Raw genomic sequence first — 16509 nt, forward strand, 5'->3', positions numbered from 1 at the left:
TGTTAGTGACACCAAAGTTAGTGTCCAGTCCCTAGTGAGTGAGACATGAACTGAAACTGAGGACAGCAAAGCAAAAGCTGAAACACTTAACTCTGTTTTCAAATGTTCCTTTATGAAGGAAAACACAGGGGAACTGCCCCAATGGCATCCTGGAGAATTGCCCCAATTTAATTGTTGTACCACTGAAAAATGACTGAAGTAAGTATTAGTGTCAATGGCATTGAGAACAGCTGAAATCATTAAAATTGAATGAAGCTCTAGGTCCTGATGGACTCCATATCAGATTCTGTAACGAATCTGCAGCTGAGTTAGCCCCTATTCTGACTATAACCTATTGCAGATCACTTGAACAAGAAACTGTGCCCAGTTCTTGGAAAAAAAGTGCAGGTCACACTCAACTACTAGAAGGGTAGTAGAAGTGATCCACAAAACTGCCATCCAATGACCTTGACATCAGTTTGTTGTAAAATCTTAGAACATTGTGTGAACTCAAACATAATGAGGTATCTTGAACAGAATGGCCTCCTCAATGCCAACCAGTGTGGATTCTGAAAACACTGATTATGTGAAACCCAACTTTTCTTACATGGCATACTGAAAGGTTTGGATCAAGTCAATCAAGTAAATGCAGCATGTCTTTATTTCTGAAAAGCATTTGACTCAGTACCACATCCATGCTTATTATCAAACGTTCAACCATAAGGGGTATCAGGTGAAATTTGTGACTGGATTGAGGATTTTTGACATGTAATGTTCTCATGAATGGAGAGTCATCGTCAAATGAAGATGTAACTTCGGGTGTACCCTAGGGAAGTGTGTTGGGACCCTTGCTGTTCATGTTGTATATTAATGACTCACAGACAATATTAATAGTAATATAAGGATTTTTGCAGATGATGCAGTTGTCTGTAATGAAGTAATGTCTGAAAGAAGCTTCATAAATATTCAGTCAGATCTCGGTAAGATTTCAAAGTGGTGTGAAGATTGGCAACTTGCTTTAAATGTTCAGAAATGTAAAATTGTGCACTTCACAAAATGAAAAAACATAATATCCTATGACTATAATAACAAGAGTCACTCCTGGAATTGGCTAATTCATACAAAAACCCGGGCATAACACTCTGCAGGGGTATGAAATGGAATGGTCACATAGGCTCAATCACAGGTAAAGTAGATGGTAGACTATTTATCGGTAGAATACCAGTTAAGTGCAGTCAGTCTACAAAGGAGATGTGGGACCTGTCCTAGAATGTTGCTCAAGTGTGTGGGACCCACACCAAGTAGGACAACTTATACAGAGAAGGGTGGCGCGAATGGTCACAGGTTTGTTTAATCCATGGGACAGTGTCACAGAGATACCGAAGGAACTGAACTGGAAGACTCTTGAAGGTAGATATAAACAATCCTGAGAAAGTCTATTAATAAAGTTTCAGGAATTGACTTTAAATGATAACTCTAAAAATATACTACAATTCCCTACATATCACTTACATAGGGATTGTAAGAATAAGATTACAGTAATTACAGTACACTCAGAGGCATTCAAACAGTTACTACATTCATCACTACAAACCGCTTGTTTCCAGTAAACTGCTGTCCAGTGGTGTCGCTCTTTACACAACCTCAAGCATCACATAGCACTGACTACAGAAATGTGTGGCACATGAGGAGCTGCTTGACCACTGCATGTCATTCTTTTTGACTCCCTACACACAATCATTGTAATAGCTGGACTGCTGGTAGACTTTGGAATTCATGAGTGAGTCTGCCCACTGATTTTATGCAATTTTATGCAACCATCCTTTGCAATGCTTGACAGTCCCTGTTCATCAGTTCTTGAGCTCTGCCTGGTCTTAGTTTAGCTCTGATTGTTCCTTTGCTTTTTCACTTCACAACCACTTCACCAACAGTTGACCCGGGCAGGTTTGGAAGGACAGAAATGTCCATGATCAATTTACTCAGGTGACATCTAATGAGTAGCTCACTTTTGAAGTTGCTGAGCTCTCCTGACCAACCTGTTCTGCTGTTATTGCCTCTCTGCTGACAACACGATACTTTCTGCCTCTTTTTCTATTGTCAGGTCCGCCTTTTGTAACACATAGTGGTCAGTTCTGCATTACATAAAAGTGCCCGTATAATTTTGATCACTGCATTGCAAATAAAGATTTGTTCACACACTTCAGAAGTCCTGCGGGATGCTCCTTCCAACTGAGTTTATTATGAAGTTGTAATGCCAAGAATTGACACTGTTAGTCTGTTGTATGTATCTGTCATATTTATTCAAATACTGAAAAGAAACTTCTTACAAGTTCTAAACTGTGTGTAGTATACTTTTTCAAAGTTTAGTGAGTATATTTTTTCAAAGTTTAGTGAGAGAGAATTGGCAAGGAACCATTCAGTAACATCCATGAACATTTCATTAACTGGGCTTTTAATAACTGTAATTTTTTTGTTATTTATTGCAATGTTTGTTACACTTGAAATCTAAAGAAACTTGGCATCTGGCATTGTTACTGATGAAACATTATTAATACACACAAGAAAGGATAGCTTAATTCAGGGTTCTTTCCTATGGACATCCTTTGTTTCTTGTAAAAGGGATATATTGTGAACCATGTTCAGTATTTCCTATTACACTATAATATTCTAATTTTCTTAAAAAAGTAACGTGATTTGCACAATGAAACATCTTTGATAGATAATAGAAGGTACCAGGAGCCTGTAATGTATTGCCTTACACATAAAGTACTTTGTTACTGGGGGACTTTAATATTAGAAACCGAACTGTGATTTTGACAATATACACTGTCCACTCACATTAATATGACCACTTGTCAAAAGCCTGAATAAAAACCTTTTGCAGAGTGGACATGCAAGAAGAGAGTCAGTTAAGTTGTAGAAGGGGATGTGGAGGTAGCCGACTCCAATGCTGTGGCCAGCTGCACGAGGTTTCTCGGTTGAGACCCAATAGAGATGGTCCCACAGAAAATCTCGATTAGGTTTAAATCCAGTGAGTTTAGTGGCCAGAGGAGTATGGTAATCTCAACCTGGTGCTCTTTGAACCACGCACCTACACTGTGAACTGTGTGATAAGTTGATAAAGTTGCACTGTTCTGTCAGTAGATGCATTGTGCTGAGCTAAAAACAAATTGCATATAAGGTGGAAATGGTCCCCAAGGTTAGATGCATCATCGTATTGATCAATTATGCCTTCCATAATGATGAGATCACAAAGGAAATGCCACGAAAACATTCCCTAGACAATAATGCTTCCTCCTCCACCCTGGAGCCTTCTGACAATTGCTGCAGGGCCATATACACCAACGACCATCTGTCCAATGGCACATACGATGTAATTCATCTGAATAGGTCACCTGTCGCCACTCAGTGGACAGTCAGTTGCAGTACAAGTGTGCAAATTCCAGCCTTTGTTGCCAGTGAATGGCACTCATTGTGGATGCATGAACCAGGCACATGCTGCGGAGGCCCATACTCGGCAACATTCACTGAAAGATCGTTGAGGAGATACTGTTCATAGCTGCTTGGTTCACCTAGGTGGTCAGTTGCTCAACAGTTGCATATCTATTCGTCCATATACATTACCACAGGTGTCATTCACTCCTTTCATCTATGACCCGTAGTGCACCACAGTTGCCTTAGTGCTGGTTTTGATAGTGTCATTTTGTCATGTACAGTATACTTTAACAATATCAGCATACAAACAGTTTACGAAATTAGCCTTTTGGAAATGCGTCTACCATTGACCCAAAAGGCAATGATCATGACCTTTTGGATGTCATATAAATTGCTCCATTTCTGCATTACAACAACGTCTGCAATGTTTTCCATGTATCCTGATGCATGTTATATACCTTCCATTGCTAGTGCTGCCAACTGCTGTCTGTGAGTGGCTGTTGCACACTGAAGTCAAACATAGGTGGTGGTCACATTAGTCTGACTGGACAGTGTATGTCAGTAGTTTGCTGGTTAAAAATGCACTTGTGTATTACCTTCTCTAAAATGTTTGAGCAGTGTGTAAAAATTAAAATCGGATGGAAGTTGGATGGTACTGTTTTATCCCATTTCTTATACAGAGCCTTAACTTTAGCATATTTCAGTAAATTGGGAAGTGTTCCAGTGATAAATAATTGATCTGCAAATAATAAATATGTTACTAAACTTGTGTAAACACCCTTTAATTTACTTTGTTGATATGATACAGTAACTACTAGAGTTTTTCATTTTATATATTTTATGGTGAACATTACTTCTTGTGTAGTGAAGGCCATATTCATATTACTGAATATACTTGTAGTGGCTGACCTGAATTATCCCATGGCAGCAACAACTGAACTTTACAGCCCTATTTTTTCATTAACAGTTACAAAATATTTGTTAAAATGTTTTACACTACTGCACAGATTTGTTATTAATGTAGCAATTTTTCTTGTAGCTCCCATCCCATAGAATAGATGTTAACGTTAATATGTCAGTCATTGAAATAATTTTGTAAAATACGTATGTAGGTATCAGATGTTTTTTACACAGCACATTTACTGTTTTCCATGTAGTCTTGCATATAAACTTAAGTCACTGTAGCTGAAAATCCACATTGTTGTTGTTTTACTGCTCTTCCCACTTCACTGCCTCCAAATTTAGCACTTTTGTTCAATAAATTTGATTTGAATGTATCTTTTATACATACCCACATTGGCCATACAACAGTCAGTAATACGTTTCATTGTTATTATTATTATTATTATTATTATTATTATTGTTGTTGCTGTTGTTGTTGTTTTTGTTTTTGTGGTTTGAAATCTTCAGCTTGTAGATTTCACATTTATATACACTGATCAGCCAAAACATTATGACCTTTGCTCACCGTTATGTCGGATTCTGCCTGACGGCTTTGTGGCCACGTGACACAGTAACAGAACTATGTAATCAGAGAAGAGACAGATGTGGGATCACCTAGTGAAGATAAGGGCTGCAAATGGGGAAATCCATTGAGATAAGTGTCTTTGACAAAGAGATTATTATTATTATTATTATTATTATTATTATTATTACTATTACTATTACTACACAGAACCTCTGAACGAGTATGCTGCTGTCATGAGCATCTGTGGAAAGAGGTAGTAGAACAGTGAAACTGTTGCTAGGTGCTAAATGGCTGGACGACCACATCTCTTCACAGAAAATGGAGTTCGAAGGCTTGTCTTATCTTTAAAGTAGGATAGATGGTGATCTGTGGCATCTGTGCCAAAAGAGCACAGTGCTGGGGCATGCAAAAGTGTTTCATAGCTCACCATTCATCATATATTGTTGAACATGGAACTCCTGCAGCAGACCACCATACTTGTTCACATGTTGACCCAACGACCATCATCAGTTATGTTTGTAGTGGGCACGGGGGATTCAACCATTGATCAATGGAGATTTGTTGCTCTTCAGGTGAATCGCATTTTTGCTACACTGGATCAATTGTTATCTACACAATTGTTGCCATCATGGTGAACAGTGGCTCAAAATGTGCAGCGCACCATGGATGCAGGCTGGTGGGAGCAGTATATGTTATGGAAGACATTTTGCTGCACTTACGTGGATCTGGGGTTGTAATCGAAGACACACTGACAGCCGTGAAACCACCTGCATCCCTTCATGCTTGATGTCTTCCCCAACAGTGATAACATCTTTCAGCAGCATAATTGTCAGTGTCTCGGAGCTAGAACCATGCAACAGTGGTTTGAGCAGCATTATAGTGAACTCATATTAATGTCACCAAATTCGCCTGATGTGAATCCTATAGAACCCATTGGGTCACTATCGGGTGCCAGCACCACTTACGCAAGTCAGTGGCCAATTATTTATGTGAATTACATGACCTGTCCATAGACATCTAATGCCACATACTTCCAAAAACCTACCAACAAACTGTTGGATCCCTGATATGCAGAATCAATGATGTATTTCATTCCAAACATGGAAAAACAAGCTATGAATCAGGTGGTTATAATATTTTGGCTCATCGGTGTATAGGTTGATGACTCGTCAGATCAAATCAAATATTGGCATTGCTTCAAAAAATTATTTGTATGAGGTGAGATAGAAGCATTTAGCTACTTAACCCTAGCACCACTAAGCTCAGATCTGTCACATGTCACATGGATGTCTGGGGGGGGGGGGGGGGGTGAAAAATTGTCCTCACATTCTTTTAACTTTTTTTTTTTTAATGAACTAGGGATTTCTTTACTAGGTTGAAAAACACTTTCCATAGTTATCAGGAACATTATAAAATATACAAAAACAACAAATAAAGTAATGAATATGAGAAATATAATTATATTTTTATCATGAAACTAATACTTTCATATACATCAGACTTATATTAAGAAATCATGAAAGAACTTACAATAGCAAACCACTTCAAATAAGAACACAGAAAATCAGTCAGAAATTATAATTGAGTTTTTCCTTCCTACTCACTTTCACTTTCAATTTTACAACCTTTGCATATGATTGTTTTTGCAGAATGAGTGGAACACACATACTTGGAACACCTGCAATAAACTATAGACACTTTCATCATCTTGTCTTTTTCCTTTTTCCAGTTTTTACTCTTCAAACATATGTGACATCTTTCTCTTGAATAAAATTCAACAGATTGAACAGTTGCAGTAATGCTGGGCAGTGTTTTCCCTAGAACATTTTCCGTATTCTTTGTTCTCTCTTTCACAGCTGGCCTAAAGAGCTGTTGACCTAATTCTAGCAGATACAGCCTTCTTACATTATGCTTCTTCTTATTCCAGTTTGGGCTGTTTATCATGAAAATTGTTCCAGCATTGAGACAGGCAATATATATATCAACGTGAAAAAGAGAGATAATGGCCACCTTCTTGTCCCTCATTTTACTGAATGATATCGCATCATTTGATCAATGCTGTCTATGCACCCTTTGGTTTCATTGTAGGAGAGACTGATGTCCCCCCCCCCCCCCCCCCCCTCTGTCGACTCATCCCCCTTGTTATCATTGTGTTCTATTGAAAGAAGTAGGAGAACCTTAGTAGGTTTCGGTTTGGAGTTGTATGAAACCAGGGTAACTGGTGCATTGCCTGCTTTCGGATATGTGAATTAGAACTTACAGGAAAATAGCTCTCGACCTTGTGTCTTCTTTAGCTGTTCTGGTATGTGTTTTCTGTTACTCTTCAATGTTCCCACCAAAGTTAACTTGTCATCATTGTAAAGCTCCTTGGCTAGGTCTATGTATAATAACGATCTGTTGTTATATTTCTTCTACTTCCTGCCATCAGATTCACAAGGCGTCTAACAACTGCCTTTGCACACCGGTTCCTCGGCAGGCTGTTCATCCTTCCCTGCGTAGACCTCCATTTTTAGAATGTACTGGGTGTGTGCACCTGATAACATCATAATCAATATGCCATACTTCCCATGCTTGTCTTTCGTAAAGACATTAAAGGGACATCTTCCTCAAAATAGGGAGAGCATTTCATAGATTGTTAGACCTGTACTTGATATGTAGTATTTCACATACATTCAGTCAGCTTTGTTGAAAACTTCACGAAGGGGGGCAAAACTTATCCTTCTTTCACATCTTGGTTCTTGTTTGTTTATCATCAAATCTAATCAGGGACAGAAGTTCTCCACATCGAATACGACTCATTGTAGCTGTGCAGATATTCTTTTCCAGTACTTTCCCCATAATTTCTCGAGAGGCAGAGGTGTCCATGAGTATCAGAATGCCAATGAAAGGCATACATTTCTTCTATGTTTGTAAGTTTTAAGTTCTTATTGTGAGCTTCTTGGTTTGTATAGACCATGAGAATCTTCATTATTTGGAGAATTATAAAACTTTTTGAAAGATTCTGACACTCTAGAGGTCCAAAGCCTTCATGAGTCAAACTTTCACGAAAATTCACTATATTTTGTACTGACCTGCATATTTGACTAGGAGGCATGGTAATATATTCCCTACCACTTTTGGCTATAACAATGATGCTGGAAGCAGCTGTGTGCTGTTCATCAGAGGATGAACTCCGTGAACTGTGTCACAACTGTATCATCTTCTTCTGGATTACTTTCATCACCTTCACTTGCTTCATTTATTATAGCTGACACCTCTTCATTTGTGAGAAACCTCTGATACTGATGAGACATTGTATTAGAACTGCGAGTGTAGTTGCAAAAACTACCCGCACTTAAATACACTCCTGGAAATGGAAAAAAGAAACACATTGACACCGGTGTGTCAGACCCACCATACTTGCTCCGGACACTGCGAGAGGGCTGTACAAGCAATGATCACACGCACGGCACAGCGGACACACCAGGAACCACGGTGTTGGCCGTCGAATGGCGCTAGCTGCGCAGCATTTGTGCACACGCCCGCCGTCAGTGGTCAGCCAGTTTGCCGTGGCATACGGAGCTCCATCGCAGTCTTTAACACTGGTAGCATGCGCGACAGCGTGGACGTGAACCGTATGTGCAGTTGACCGGACTTTGAGCGAGGGCGTATAGTGGGCATGCGCGGGAGGCCGGGGTGGACTGTACCGCCGAATTGCTCAACACGTGGGGGCCGGTGAGGTCTCCACAGTACATCGATGTTGTCGCCACAGTGGTCGGAGGAAGGTGCACGTGCCCGTCGACCTGGGACCGGACCGCAGCGACGCACGGATGCACGGCCAGCAGCGACGCACGGATGCACGCCAAGACCGTAGGATCCTACGCAGTGCCGTAGGGGACCGCACCGCCACTTCCCAGCAAATTAGGGACACTGTTGCTCCTGGGGTATCGGCGAGGACCATTCGCAACCGTCTCCATGAAGCTGGGCTACGGTCCCGCACACCGTTAGGCCGTCTTCCGCTCACGCCCCCAACATCGTGCAGCCTGCCTCCAGTGGTGTCGCGACAGGCGTGAATGGAGGGACGAATGGAGACGTGTCGTCTTCAGCGATGAGAGTCGCTTCTGCCTTGGTGCCAATGATGGTCGTATGCGTGTTTGGCGCCGTGCAGGTGAGCGCCACAATCAGGACTGCATACGACTGAGGCACACAGGGCCAACACCCGGCATCATGGTGTGGGGAGCGATCTCCTACACTGGCCGTACACCACTGGTGATCGTCGAGGGGACACTGAATAGTGCACGGTACATCCAAACCGTCATCGAGCCCATCGTTCTACCATTCCTAGACTGGCAAGGGAAAATTGCTGTTCCAACAGGACAATGCACGTCCGCATGTATCCCGTGCCACCCAACGTGCTCTAGAAGGTGTAAGTCAACTACCCTGGCCAGCAAGATCTCCGGATCTGTCCCCCATTGAGCATGTTTGGGACTGGATGAAACGTCGTCTCACGCGGTCTGCACGTCCAGCACGAACGCTGGTCCAACTGAGGCGCCAGGTGGAAATGGCATGGCAAGCCGTTCCACAGGACTACATCCAGCATCTCTACAATCGTCTCCATGGGAGAATAGCAGCCTGCATTGCTGCGAAAGGTGGATATACACTGTACTAGTGCCGACATTGTGCATGCTCTGTTGCCTGTGTCTATGTGCCTGTGGTTCTGTCAGTGTGATCATGTGATGTATCTGACCCCAGGAATGTGTCAATAAAGTTTCCCCTTCCTGGGACAATGATTTCACGGTGTTCTTATTTCAATTTCCAGGAGTGTATAATAGACACATCTAAATAATTAAAGACAGTTAAAAAAAAACCATGACAGCACATACTCGAGATATTTTTCTATAACTACCTAATTCTTGCTTCTTCACTCCAACGAATCGATATGTTACACAAATAAAACAAATACTGCGGGCAATTTTTGCCCCCCCTCCCCCCTCCTCAGTGGTGCTACGGTTAATTACTATTAACTTAACCAATTCACTTTGTTTATAACTTTTTTTTCATACAGAAACCAGAAATACTATGAAGGAATAAAGTTGGCTGTTCAGAAAATGCATCGTCAGGGAAAGAAGGCAAATGTCCTAGATATTGGTACAGGAACTGGGCTGTTAGCAATGATGGCAGCGTCATGTGGAGCTGACTCAGTTGTTGCATGTGAGGTATTAAATTACAGCATTTATTGCACATAAGAAACACAATTTCTTTGCTGTGATTTAGCTGTCTTACTGCAAAATATAAAATCATCAATTTAATTATTTTTTGTCATACTAATGTATGGTATGCTTGTCCAATGTATAAGACTAGAAGAATGGTATAGAGGTACCAGTAGAACGAAGTTCTGTTTCACTGATTACGATACTCTTTAGTAGCACCTTTAGCAGGAAGATGACCATGTAAGACATAAATCACTATACAAATTTCAGACTTAAGTTAATCTTTTATGAATGTTTTAATGTATAGAGATGGCACAACCTTACTATTTCTTGTGAGATCTGAAATTTTTTTTCTGCAGTTACGTCTTTGAGAAGTTATCCTGATTGATGGCACGCTATTGAGAAATACTACTTGGAACTATTTTGTTTTACTTTGTACATGACATCTTGTTCTTTATTTATTAATTGTCATATTTTACAGTAGAAGACTACGTCACATATTCATCTGCCCAAAGAACTTAATGTACCTGCTATTAGAGCAGAAGCTCAAAGCTTATTCACCTCCCTTCCTTTCCTTCCGGCTTCCTCTATCCAGCTAACACTGGATCGGGAATGGTGTGGTTATTCGCCAGTTTCACGGAGGACCATACTGTTATACGGGCTATTATTACAATGGGATCGCCACTCCCAAAGGTATTTTACACCTACTGCTAGCTCCTGCTGTATGCACCTAGTGTAACTGCACAGTCAAATGTGACACTGTTGTTCAAATGTTTGCATATTGTGTATCTGAGGCGGTACGTGGGAGCCAGTTCAGTATTTACGTAGGTGGATGTAGAAAACACATCTGGTCTGGCCAACAGACCACCCTCCTTTTGTTAATCTGTGATGTGGATTCAAACCAGGGCCAATGTCCCATGCCACCGTCTCCAAAATCCAAGCTGGGGATGAAGGCCAAATGGCCAAAGCAGTCCGCTGTGAAGCCATTGGTGCGTGTGACCTTTTTGATGTCAGATGGATCTGATGATAATCATACCATTCCTTGTATGGTTGTTGACATCTACCTGAGGGAACCAATGAGTTTCTCAAGTGACCCCCCCCCCCCCCCCCCCCCCCCCACCATTGCTGTCTTGCTAGCACAGCAAAATGAGAAGGGTAAAGACAGACTAAAACCTCACCCTTAAAAATGGATTCCATACATTAATGGTTTCAGAACACATGCGGCGGAACTGAAACGGCAAGTACAGGAAGACCCTCTGTGCTTGTGTTTGCAGGAAATGGATTTTAAAGCATCTAATGTCATAAGGGGCTGTACACTCTGTTGTGAGGATAACGTGACTGGCGAAATAATCAAGGGAGCGGTCTCTTTATTTGTTAATAATTTATTTGTTAATATCGTGCACCACTTCTCTGCTCTCCACTAGCTACTAACCTGCAAGTGGTTGCAGCTGAGGTTCACGTATGTGAGAGGGCCACTATTTGCTGGCTACATTTACCCCCACCTGATGTGACTGAGGCATAGCAGGTCTCATAGAACAACTCACTCAACCATTTCCCCCACCTGTGAGACTTCAGTGCCTATCATACATTGTAGGCTTCGATCTCTGCTTTCCTTCAGGGTTGGATATCAGAGAGTCTTATGACGTCTTAGGAGCTGTGCATCCTCAACAAAGGGACTCCAGCTCATTTCTGTGCTGCTGCTCGATCATTCTTAGCTATTGACCTCTCTCTCTGCTCTCCAGCCCCTGTTGGCTCTATTCAGTGGCAAGTCACTGACAACTTTTATTTTAGTGACCAGTTCCCACTTCACATATCTACTGGATGGAGCTCTCCCAGAATGGACACAGCCATGATGGATGGTCGGCAGAGCCAACTGGATGATGATTGGCCAGCGGGCTGTGTTTGAATGCCATGACAGCGTCCAGGAGTGGGTGGACCACACTGCGCTAGTCATCCTCCATGTTGTGGAGCTCTCCATCCCAAAGTTCTCTCATAATCATCCTAGGAGGCTCCTTGTGCCTTGGTGGACTGATGAGTTCTGTGCAGACATGTCGGTCAGACATGCAGCTCTGTGATGGTTTAAGAGCCGTCCAATGGCGGAAAACCTCACAGCCTTCTGATTAGTGAGGGCAAAGGCCTGATGCATCATCAAGGAGAGCAAGAAAAGGTCATGGCAAATGTTCCTGGACTCTGTGAACTATTCCACCTTTTCTACTGCAGTATGGGAAGCCATCAGGAGGATTTCCAGTAAAGGCAGTTGACTACGTAAAGCAGCATTGTTGACTCGAGGGTATCTCCAGACAACACCTGGAGACATTGCACAAACAATGGCAGAACATTTTGCGCTGACTGCTGCCACTGCCAGCCAGGATCCAGCCTTCTGTTGTTACCATTCAACCATGGAAACAAGTGAGCTGGACTTCGGGTTTAACAATTTGGAGTCCTATAATTGTCCATTCTCCATGTGGTAGCTAAATTGGGGTCTGTCTGCATATCATGATACTGTACTCAGTTACAACCAAATCCATTGCAGCATGCTTTGATATTTGTCAGCAGCGTCTAAGGAAGTCCTCCTTGAATGTCCTAATCTTATATGACAGTCAGGCAACTTTCCCAACTTGCGGAGGGAGGCAATTCTGATACCTCTTCTCAAACCAGGAAAGGTTTGCACATGTCCCAGTAGTTACCGGAGCATCACCTTAATGAGCTGTATAAGAAAGACGTTGGAGCGAATGGTTAACCGTCATCTGGTTTGGATGTTGGAGACGGGGCAGTTCCTAAGTCGCTCACTGTGTAGATTCAGGAGATTTTGATTCACTGTCGACAACCTGAACTTGCTAGAAGTGACTGTTCAGCAGGCTTTTGTATGTAAACAGCATTGTGTAGGTATATTTTTTGATATCAGCGAGGCATACAACTTCAAGCTTTTGTGGTTACCACACCAGGAGAACCTGAAGGCATGGGCCCAGAAGGCACTGAACATCTTGAGGCGTCTTAAGTTACAGGTTTTGGGGAGTTGACAGGGTGCATCTGTTCCAGTTTTAAGGGGCTTTTGTTCAATCTCAGCTGGACTAAGGACACACAGTACACAGGACAGCGAGGCATTCGTGCCTGAAAATCATTGACGCTGTACACCATGAGGGCATCAGGCTGTCCACGGCTGCGTACAAGACCAGCCCCTTACTTAATGTTTGTGCTGAGGCTGGTGAACCCCTTAACATTCAGCGACAGCTTCTCAGGGTACACCAGGCATGCCAGCTCCTAGCACTCCCACTTCCCTAGCATACCATACTGTCCCTCGTCCAGTTGTAGAACACCTTCATACAAATCATCCACAGGCAGCGGGATCATTTGGGATCTGTGCAAAATGTGTGCTGGTGTCCCTTGGGGTGGGGCACATATAGGTTAAAATCTGGGATTTTAACCGACTGCCACCCAGGTTACTTCAGAGGTCTACAGTAATTTTAGATTTAGTGCAGTACAGGAGAGATTGCACTCTTGCTCCTGATTTTAATGTGATATTTCCTGGCATTATAAATGAGCACCGCAACTATTTATCTGTCTTAACAGACGGGTCTAAACAGGTGGACTTTGTTGCTTGCTCTGGTTTTCCAGACTGTGCCCTCAACATTCAGTTGCCCCCAGAGTTCACTGTATTTGATGCCGAACTATCTGCTAACGTGAGAGCACTGGAGCAAATTGGTTGTGCCATGCATTCTGACTCCCTCAGTGCCCTGCAGTCTATGCAATGCTTGTATCTGATAAAGTAGTTCAGGATATCCAGGCGCCCTCCTCCAGCTACAGTGGCTGGGGAAGACAGTGTCCTTTTGCTGGGTGCCAGGGCATATGGGCATTGTGGGGAACAAAAGGGTGAATGTGGCAGCTAAGGAGATGGGTAACGATTCTCAGCTAGTTCAGTATGTCATCCTCCTGCATGCTATCAACTTGCTCTTAAGATACAGAGTCATGCATCAATGGTATGCTGGGTGGCTGGAAGTGACAGACAATAAGTTCGCTCTAGTAAAGGTCACAGTGCGGCTGTGACATCCTTGCTTCCAGCCACATCAATGAGATGAGGTCCTCCTTACTCATTTTCACCACAGCCCACGACGCATGGCTTCTTGCTCCAGCGAGAGGACCCTCCAATGTGCAGTGCTGGTGGTGTACCATTACTGTATGCCACATTTTATTGGACTGTGTTTTATTTTCCGACCAGCGGGTTATGTTGGGTTTGATTACGGATCTGCTCCCTATTTTAAGTAACGTTCAAACGAATATTTTTAGAGCTTGAGTTTTGTGAATTGTCAAATATTTTTCCCAAGATTTTAGGGAGCAGGTTTTAATGTGGTAACGGTGGTTATCCCACCCATGTTTTTTGTTGGTGGTCAGCTAGTTACATTTCTCTGTGCCTATCTTTTAGCTCCTTTGTCATTTTACTTGTGTTGTAATCTCATTTATAGCTCTTTTTACTTTTTGTCTATTGTCTTAGCACATGTGAGATCAAGTGTTTGTATGGTCAATTCGAGTGCATGTAATTTTATGCCAATTCATTTATTTTAATGAGTGTAATGATAACCTTTCTGATGAGTGCACATAAGCTCCAACCCCCCCCCCCCCCCCCCACACACACACACACACACACACACACACAGAGAGAGAGAGAGAGAGAGAGAGAGAGAGAGAGAGAGAGAGAGAGAAATAGCTGATAGGCTGAAGCTACAGTACTCCTTCCGTCCTGGTGGAAAAGGCAGTTGAAATTCATTTGGCAAAGAATTTAATTAATAAAAGTATCTCTTTCAACCTGTACAAATCATGGAATCTCACACTTTCTTTAATAAATTGACAAAGGCATCACTACAGTGCAGCTAAATAATGATAGATCGACCCCCCTGTGGGTCCGGGGGTAAGAATAGGCCCACGGTATTCCTGCCTGTCCTAAGAGGTGACTAAAAGGAGTCTCCAACATTTCAGCCTTAATGTGATGGTCCCCCAAGGGGTTTGACCTATACTTTTCAAAATTCTCTGTTAGTGCGTACCATTTGAGGAAGGATGCCTTACGTGGTGTATCATAAATCCATCTTGCCCTCAGATCTGGCACACTCGATATCGTCATGGAGTTGGACTTTTACTGAGCTTCCGGCCACTTAGGCTGCAGTGTGCTCCAGGTGGCATACATTCCCTCCACTGTGCGCTTCCATCTTCGCCCTCATGATACAGATGGATATTCGACACCCGAAATCTAGCACGGTAGCCAATCCATTGTGGTTGGGTCATCATGTACCCTCTTGGTGGTAGCCCCCTGACTACACAGGGATCGCACTGCTGATACCTGAGCTGCTACCTCCCCACATATGCTGAGGACTAGATGCCTATCTCTCTGGGGCATCAGGACTCCTGGCAAAGGCCATCCTGCCAGGTGGTCTTTGCTGTGTCTGGGTGGCGCCCGTGGGAAGAGTCCGTGGTCGGAGTGGGTGGCATCAGGGCAGATGACCCGCAATGAAGCGTGGTACATCATCTCTCACTGGTGGGCCTCCACCAGCAGTCTCTAAGCGATCGAGGTCTAACCTCAATGGCAAGAAATACAATCAAAGATCACTTACCTCCCTGACCACTCCGTGGGAGGAATGTATGGCTAAATAAGGCAGTGAAGTTTATTCACCACAGTACCTCGTCTGTACGCAAGTTTATGGTGAATCATTTATGTCGACGAAGCCTCAGTTTTTTGTGGAGCATTTAGAGGACAAGTTCGGGGAGGTGGAGGGCTTGTCCAAATGCGCTCTGTGTCAGTTCTAATCAAAACAGCATCCACCGCCCAGTCACACAGGTTGCTCGCTTGCGACAAGTTGGGGGATGTTTCAGTTACCATCACGCCCCATAAGAGTGTAAACATGGTCCATGGTATTATATACCACAGGGATCTTCTTTTGCAGTCAGACGATGAACTGCGTGGCAACCTAGAACAACGAGGTGTTCACTTCATCTTGCGCGTCCATCGGGGTCTGAGGGATAATCAGGTAGCCTCCGGTGCCTTCATCTTGGCCTTCGAGGATGACGCCTTACCCGAAAAAGTCAAGCTGATGGTTTACCACTGTGATGTGAAGCCATATATCCCTCCTCTGATGCTGTGTTTTAAATGCTGGAACTTTGGGCATATGTCATTCCGCTGTACCTCCGGTATCGCGTGTCGAGATTGTGGACGGCCTTCACATCCCAATACTCCGTGTGCCCCCACCTCCCATCTGTGTTAACTGCAGAGAACACCATTCCCCTTGCTCTCCGGACTGTAGGATTTTCCAGAAAGAATGGAAGATAATGGAATGTAAGACCCTGGACCGCCTGACCTACACTGAGGCTAAGTGGAAATATGAGAGACTCCATCCTGTGCCAATGACATCCATCTATGCCGCCGCTGCGACAGTGGTTCTACCGTCTCCCACT

The 16509-nt window shown here is 43.1% G+C and overlaps 1 protein-coding gene across 1 annotated transcript in view; it reads left to right on the forward strand.

The window, feature by feature from the left end:
• Positions 1–16509, forward strand: part of LOC126175443 (protein arginine N-methyltransferase 7-like) — a 108346-nt gene that overhangs the window by 15399 nt on the left and 76438 nt on the right. The window contains exon 2 of the mRNA XM_049922246.1: positions 9928–10077. Within this exon, the coding sequence (XP_049778203.1) occupies positions 9928–10077 (150 nt within the window). The remainder of the gene's footprint in view (positions 1–9927; positions 10078–16509) is intronic.

This window comes from Schistocerca cancellata, chromosome 3, assembly GCF_023864275.1.
Source record: "Schistocerca cancellata isolate TAMUIC-IGC-003103 chromosome 3, iqSchCanc2.1, whole genome shotgun sequence".
NCBI lineage: Eukaryota > Metazoa > Arthropoda > Insecta > Orthoptera > Acrididae > Schistocerca > Schistocerca cancellata.